General features: G+C 39.7%; 1 protein-coding gene across 2 annotated transcripts; it reads right to left on the reverse strand.

Moving 5' to 3' along the window:
* Nucleotides 1–253: 253 nt before the first annotated feature.
* LOC102295741 (ras-related protein ORAB-1) lies at nucleotides 254–7,544 on the reverse strand. 2 transcript variants are annotated; one of them, XM_014341145.2, is made up of 7 exons: nucleotides 7,113–7,544; nucleotides 3,909–3,981; nucleotides 2,779–2,874; nucleotides 2,136–2,231; nucleotides 1,603–1,734; nucleotides 888–1,135; nucleotides 254–742 (listed from the first exon to the last, which is right to left on the reverse strand). In XM_014341145.2, the coding sequence occupies exons 1-6, from the start codon at nucleotides 7,124–7,126 to the stop codon at nucleotides 935–937; spliced, it is 612 nt and encodes a 203-aa protein (XP_014196631.1). In that variant the 5' UTR covers nucleotides 7,127–7,544; the 3' UTR covers nucleotides 254–742; nucleotides 888–934. The 2 variants fall into 2 exon arrangements, with proteins under 2 accessions (XP_014196631.1, XP_005945683.1); XM_005945621.3 differs by having other exon boundaries at nucleotides 254–1,135.
* Nucleotides 7,545–8,404: the final 860 nt, after the last annotated feature.

An 8,404-nucleotide genomic window follows, 5' to 3' on the forward strand; every position in this document is an offset into this window, starting at 1 on the left:
TCCAGCGACACACACAATGACCATTGTGTTGTGACTTCTTCTTAGCCAGAGTTTGCTTCAAACTGAATCCAGTCGCCTTTATTATGAAAGGAACATTGTACTTTATATATGCAACTCAGTATTCAGTATTGTGGTTACACCCAGAAATTTGCAGACCCTGTGTATCTGGCAGCAGATATGCCATAAACCTTAAATAAGTAGGCACGTTTTTTTTGTTTGTTTTTACATCTTACTAAAACTCCCAGACACATCCTCCCATTTCATACAGTCCAGTAATACAATATTTATTTTCAATTTAAGTGTTACATTTTGAGCAACCAACTTACAGTTGTCTTCAGCCACAAATGTAATGCAGAGAAAGTGAAACTGTTTCAATAATGGTTGGAACAAAACAGAACCAAATCTGATTTTACAGATATATACATAATGTTTATGTACATATACTGTTACACTAGACTAAAGCTGCTTAACAGTTGAGACACTGTTGTGCAAAGGTTTGTGAGAAAACCTGGACAAAAAACAAAACAAAACAAGAAACACGCTTGTATCGCAACAGACAGATTATGTAAAAGACTGCAAAATCATCACTGAAGGAAGAGAGAAAGAAAAGGTCGGTACAAACAGAAACCTTAATCATGTATCAACTTTGCTGTAGGAATGCAGAGAAAAAGACACGTCCACCCACACTGCTGTCATGAACTTGTATTCAGGTGACCAAATAAGAGAGAGGAGTCTCACAGCTCTGAAAGGGGGAATGATGGGGATCTTTAGAATTTGTTGTCAATAACTAGACAGTATGACAACAATGATGCACTTTTTGTTTTTTGGTAGTGTGGCTACATTATATACAGTACAAATACAGGCAACTTCATCTTGTTCTCACATACCAATTTTTTTTCTCTTGGGGAGGGGGTTAAACAAAGTGGTTCCTTTCTCAGCAGCATCCACCTGATGAAGTCTTGACAGTAGTGCCTGGAGTCAGCTTGACATTGGGCTTCTCCCCTCCTCCGGCTGTGGCCCCAGGGCCCATCCTCTTCTTGATTTCAGCAGCCATGGTCATGAAGGCCTGCTCCACATTTGTGGCATTCTTTGCGCTGGTTTCCAAAAAGGGGATTCCCAAAGAGTCTGCAAATTCCTGGATACAACAGAGGGACAGAGTCAGAGTCACTTACCTAAGAAAGTAGTGTGTGTGTGTCATATATACATATATGCATATCACATACATACACACATCTGCTCTGCCTGTCAGGTGTCAAGCCCACTTTATGCAATGACTGATCATGTGTCTGAAGGTAAGAAGGTTCGCCTGTTATCTATGTGCACCATTAATGTAAACTATGACCCCAGGGCTTTAACCCGGTTTCAGTGAAACCCTTATAAGTCACTTATTCATTTGGGATTTTGTTTATGCAGCTGAAAGCACCCAAACCACTTGGCTAAGGTTCATGGAGACACTTACATTCAAGGGCTCTCTGAAGTGCATTTCGCATTAGAGCCTTACCTTAATGGTAATCCATCTTAAATAAGAAGTCATTCAATGAATGTCCTGCATGTTACACTAACCTCAAGATGGTTTTGGGAAGCTATGTGAGGAAACTTTACCTTTGCTGTTGTGTAGTCCACCACTTTCTTTGTCGTCAGGTCACACTTGTTCCCGACCAGTAGCTTGTTGACATTTTCACTGGCGTAGCGGTCAATCTCCTGGAGCCATTGTTTGACATTATTGAAGGACTCCTGGGACAAGAAACCGATAAACCTGAGCAGTGAGGTTTGAACTTTGGACATTAGACAGAAGATAGAGATCTATTCACAGGCGACGCTCTGTGATAGACACGATTTCAACTTAGCCAGTCATCAAATGTGTATCAAAGAGGAATGCTTTCTCGTTTCTCTGAGGACAGCATGGCTACACTGTATACTCTGATCAACGCCATCTTTAATGACTCTCAGCTCATGAAATGGAAACACGGTGGTTGGCTTATTTCTTTGGACCTCAGGAACCCAGAAACAAGCCAGTCAGATTGTGTTTTGTCATTTAGACAGTAGATGATTAAACGTTATAGTTTATTCTAAACAAATTATCAGTGCTGAAAATGGATGTATTACGTGTGTGAATTATGTGTCGTTTGACTGACCTGATCTGTAACATCATACACTACGATGATACCATGAGCACCTCTGTAGTAGCTGGACGTGATTGTACGAAACCTTTCCTGTCCCGCTGTATCCCACTGTGAAAGGATAAAGATTATCCGGTTGATAGCTGACTTTGCATGAACACAGACAAAGAGAACACACAAAATAACAATACAATTATCTCTACACTGAAAAATTCACTGGACAACAATTTCTAATAGCAACAAAAATACAAGAAGACAAGCATCCTGAGTTGTTAGGTCATCCACTCGTCATGTGGTTTGTAATTAAAGTTGCCATGTTCTTGTGAGTATCCATGCACAAAATGAAATTAAAAATAGTGTGTTTGTTCTAGAGCCTAATATAGATTTTCCACTGTTGTTGTCAGTAATCTAAAAAAAAAAGAAAAAAAAAAGTACTGGGCAGCAGCTTGGAAACAAGACGTACCAGTAAGTTAGACTAATGAATGCACCGTCGTTCATACGATAAGAAAATATTAGGAAATCAACACAGTTATGGCAGACTAATCTCTTCATGTTTCTGGGTGCACAAATTTCCAAACACAGACATGAACATGAACTGAAAGATGGTGACTGACAGACATGAACATAAGACAGCTTCGTGTAGCAGGAGAGTACTTACAATCTGAAGTTTAATGGTCTTTCCATCTAATTCTATAGTTCGTATTTTGAAATCCACACCAATAGTGCTTATGTAACTTTCTGTGTATGTGTCATCCTGCAAAAAGAAACAAAGGTAATTAGATGATCCATACATCTTGCTCACTTTGTGCTTCAGGATACACACATATATACACACCCATCTAACTCTAGGACATAGTAGCCAAGGCAGGGCTGCTCAATTATGGCATAAATCATCACTTGTTACTTGAGACAATATTAGGATCACAATTAACAAACAAGACTTTTGTAGTAGGACAGAGGAAGCTCTGGTGTCCCAGTTTTAGACTGGGACATAAACACAGCCTACATTTGAGGATCTGTGCAAAGTTGGCAGTGTGAAATTTATCTCAAAACCTTACACAGGCATGTGATGCGATCTGTGCGTATCAGGCGATTGCTGCACACAGACTGAAGGTTTTGTAGTGAGAGAAATGTTACATGTAGTCTTTGACATTTGCATGCGTGGAGGGATTTCTGATTTCTGAATCTGAAGTTACTTAATTGTGCATAAACAGGTTGGATGTACGCATTTGTAAAAACGTTTTATATGTGGTCACAACGCTCTGTGTTTGTGTACAAATTGGAACACTCATTTGTGAGTCCTCAAAGGTTACATACAAATCAGTGTACACATGTGTAATCTTAGTTTATGTTTGTGGCTCATTTAGTGTGTGTTTGTAACACTTCTAAGGTAAATGTCTCCCCATAAGAAAAGGTTGCTAAATTTATCAACTAAAACCAGAGTTATGATCAAAATGAATTCATCACATTCACTTTTTCATTTCCTTTTTTCATTTTTAGAAACGCTGGAAGCCAAAAATCTTAACCTTGAGTAATGATTGCTCTACCCAAAAAATGGAGCACGTTACAATGAATGTTACAAACAAGACAGTTGTTTTTATTTTTAAATAAATGCTTTGAAGAAACTGCAATAAGTTAATAAAACTACTATTGTGCAGAATGATTTAAGATTATCCAAGTGAAAACATTTTCAAAGGACTGCATGAAACCAATACTGTGACACTGACACAGTTTAAGTCAAATGGACTTAAAGAAACACCCTTTATTTGCTTTTGGGGCAAAACTTACTGCGAATCGAAGAAGAAGGCAGGACTTTCCAACACCAGAGTCACCAATCAGGAGTAGCTTGAATAAATAGTCACTGTAAGGGAAGGGCACAAATAAAACCTCTAGTTTGAAGATATTATTCATGCTGCCATAGTAAGGAAACGCACAAGAACCATTCAGGATATCATGCTTCTTATTCATAAGGTTGCTCTGACCAATACTCAGTCTTAGTTCCATCTAAACATCTTCTTAGATGAAAGGTTACATTTTATGAGCAAAGGGAAACAAACAAACAAACAAACAAACAATCAAACAAACATGACAAGCATCCCTGCTGAACTCTCCCAGGTTTACAGAAGTAAGCGTGCTAACGCCTCTTCTCCATTAGTACCAACTCAGCTCGACTTGATTTTAGGGTTTTCTGTTAGGTGCTAGGTTTTAGTTTCTACTCGACTGGGGTTCAAAGGGAACCAAGTCAACTTGAAAATGTGATGCCGACAGACTGTGTGCCACCGACTGGCCGATCACTGGTGTCATTCAATGAAACCACGTGTGGCGGGGCGTGGTTTGCAATGCTGCTGCAGGTGCAATGGATGCACCTGCGTGGCATCTGCAATCATGCCTCAGCCGGCTTAAAAGTCTTGAGGTAACGTTGTTGTTATGTTGAGCTGGCAGCGGGAGAGCTGTGTGTGTTTAGCAACCGTAACCGTGGGTTAATAAAGATGGTCAAAACGCCACTGGGTCCGTCATGCGTGTTTACACCACCATTTCTGAAACCCGGCAATGAGAGACATGGCGGCACAAAAAGCCATACACCAAGCATCAGGTATATCATTGCGTCAACATCCTCTACTGTGTTGTGTTATTGCCACATACAAATTACGTCATGGGGCTGCCTTGCTTTAACAACCCCACACACACTGAGACGGTGTTTATTTTTAATGGTAAATGAGTGAAGCAAAGTAGTGTAGCGTTGAGTAGGTAGTGGAAGAAGTACATGTAACAGTGTGACTTAACACATGAAACCAACTCTCAGGATCAACAAATGCACTGGTTGTTAGACAGCTCTTTCTACTTTACCTGGGCTCTCAGAGTGCAACGTTCCTCATTCACAGAAGCACTTTTTTCTATGCAAGTGCTCTCACACACATTCACACTTGGACAGATACATTGAAAAGCAACTTGGGCTTAGTGTCTTGGCGCAGCCAGTCATCGAACCACCCTGTGTGAAGTTAACTGTGGAGAGTGGGTAACAGACTCTCCATTTTCATTCGCCAAACACCCTGCTGAGGCACATGACAAACTACATACTATGGGTAGAGAATTCAACCCCTATCAACCAAATGAATCATCTTAAAAATGCAACAAAGGCAGGTTTGAAAGCAAACTTTAAACAGGAGGCTTCAGTCTTTTTTTGTTTCATCCATTTTAACAGAGACTCTCCAGTACCCTTCCAGTTCAATTCAATTTATACAGCACCAAATCACAACAAAGTTCCTCAAGGTGTTTTATATTAGCAGGGTAAAGAGTCTCAATAACACAGAAGAAACCATCACAACCAGACAACCCCCTATGAGTAAGCACTTGACGACAGCGGGAAGGAAAATTGTCCTTTTAACAGGAAGAAACCTCCAGCAGGATCAGGGAGGGGTGGGGCCATCTGTCAAGAGTGATTGGAGGAGAGGGCAGGAAGCCACTGGAAAAAGACATTCAAAAAGGATCTATGTCTTATGTATCTATATATATATGATATTGATAATATCAAGTCAGGCATTCCTTTTGTCACACAATAAATGTACTTTATATTATTTTCAATCTGTGGATTATTGATAAAACACTTACATTCAGTGGAACATAAAATTTAGCAAAGTTATTAACAATTAATAATTTACCAGTGAATAAAATCAATAATAGCCACAGTCAGTCTTTTCATTTTTCATGAACAGCAAAGCATAAATGCAGAACTTTATTCTCTCAGTATCTCAGTCAGTGTTATCCTGCTTTTGAGGACTCTCTCAGTTCTTTACTTTCTCACTGTAATAAATTCCAATCATTCCCTCTTCGGTAAGCCTGTGACTATGAACAATGGTGGTTCCTGTGAAAGGCTAACTGCACTGCTCAACACAACTCTGGCAGCAAACTGACCAGAAAAAAGAATATGAAAAACTTTGGGGTTCAAACTATTAACTCCCATTACAATCAGTCTCCTTGCTTAAAAGAGTCAAACTGTGTAATTTAGACCTTCCTAAAGTACTTGCTTGACATTTTAACCAGAAAGTCTGTATTCATGCATAGAATTCCAAGTTTCCTCGATTCTTTTCATTTTTAAACTGATGAGTTGACCCAAATATCTAGCCTATACCAAGAAAGTGAATCACAAGATTAAGGACTCAACTGAAGTGTACACAGTTATTACTTAACTGTCACTTTGAAAACTATACTTTTAAAATATTTAATAGGAGCTCTGTGTAACAGCTTATTAGAAAGAGGAAAATATCAACAATCAGCCCATGTGAACATTTACAAATGAAAAATATAAGACTGATCCAAAGCTTAAGGAACTAATACTCAAAACTGCAGCGTGGAAGTCTGTCCTGCATCATGTGACCAACACATGACTGGGACTGTGAAAGGAGCGTTAAAGCACAACCAGGCTATAAGACTGAAAACTGACTCATAGACAGCAAAGACCAAAACCAACAATTTGCACGTAAACAGTGGGTCCATTCTGCCACAGCACCTGCTGTATACAATAACCAGATCAGCAACAGGTCATGTATGCTAAGGTAAATTATTTAGGGACCCGTAATGACAAGTTGATGAATTTAGCAAAAATACGGGTGATGGCTCAATAATATAATTTTAACCAGATTAAAGAAGCTGTTAAGCATAACAAAAGCGGTTACTTTTTCCCTTCCTGCATCTGAAACACCGGGAACCAACACCAGAGTCTCTAGGGTGCTGGCCTAACAGCTGGCTAGCACTGTGACAACCTATACGACACCACTGCTTCACGTGAACATAGAGTGTTAAGAGTACAGTATCGGCCTGGACATTTCGGCTAGGGTCAGCTGATGTTCCTAGCTAACCTAGCTCAACTGCTAGGTTACAACTCAACATCAAGTTATTTGCCAACGCCAACTTACTTGTTAGCGCAGAGCTAGTCTTAGCTAGCTGACCAAAATGTAACACAACTTTATGTTTACGTGTAAGTATGATACTTACTATTCTGGATTCATTGTTGACTCGTTGAATAGTATATCTCTTCAAGTGAATGTCCCCTTTATTTCTGTCTACAGATAAACAGCGTTCGTTACGACTAGCTTACTCTGGTTTCCAAACCAAAACCGGTTAGCTGTTCCTCAGTAAAAATCCAAAATGGCTGCAACGTCCACCAGGAAGCAGCTAACATTAGCCAACTGTGTCAGCCGAGTCAGGGGTAACACAAATTACGAAACCCGCTTTCACGAATAAAACAGACCTATATTTCGTTTTACAGCGGTAACGCTAAGGTGAACAAACAGGTGATATGGGCAGACGTCTGGCTAACCGGCCTTTTCTCTCCCTCCAGCTGAGTATGTGTCGTTACCGCAACAGCGAACTGTCAAGCTCCGTAGGAGGGATTACATCATTTAGTGAAACGTGGCAAAGAGGAGTCAACCTGTGCACCGTGTCAAACTACAAATGATACACAACTTCCGGGAAAACACTTCAGTATAAACCATAAACCTGGATGTTGAACTATTTGTTTATTTACGAAGAACTTATAATATTTTATGGAGTCAGTGGACAGTGACCGGTCATGAATGCTGCACTCCAGCAGCTTCGCACTCTGCACCAACCAGTGCTACATGCCTTGTTTTGGTTTGCCATTGTGTTGTCGATATTATCAGATTATTCTGTTATGTACAATGAAAGCAAAGAATAAAACAATCTATATAAGTTTATTTATAACGTTATGATTCTCTCTTCCGGTCACATACCGATTTATTGTATCAAACTTGACAATAAACTCGACTGTACGTTTCTTTCTGCTGTTACGTCCCAGACAGCACATTTATTTGATTGTTTCTAGCAGACAAACGCAGCAGTGCTATTATTGTAAATAAAATACAAGTTCTATATTAGAAGTTAATAAACAATGACAGAAAGAAGACTTCCTTTATTCCAGAAACTTCTGTCCTCCTGAGTTCATGAGTGTGTCACGAGTCATGGCTGTGTCATCACTCCGCGCTGAGGAAATACATGTGATTAAAAACACTGGTGATCATGTCACCACATGCAGTTCGGCTACAAGAGTCACTTATTTAAGTTACAAACGTTTTTTCCACGAGCAGTAAGTAAATACTGTGTTTTGCTTGATCTTTAAGACCAATCGCTGCCGAAAGTATCCACATCAGCTGTTTCAGTTCTCTAAGGAAATGAGCATCAGCGCGTCCTTTATTTCTTCTTTTATCATAGGATACAGTGAGCTATCCTTGATGAAAGGGGAGGAGAAAACGCAGTCCCATAGTTCA

The sequence above is a fragment of the Haplochromis burtoni genome, unplaced genomic scaffold (assembly GCF_018398535.1).
Source record: "Haplochromis burtoni strain Fernald_Lab_line unplaced genomic scaffold, NCSU_Asbu1 Contig_414, whole genome shotgun sequence".
Classification (NCBI taxonomy): Eukaryota; Metazoa; Chordata; class Actinopteri; order Cichliformes; family Cichlidae; genus Haplochromis; species Haplochromis burtoni.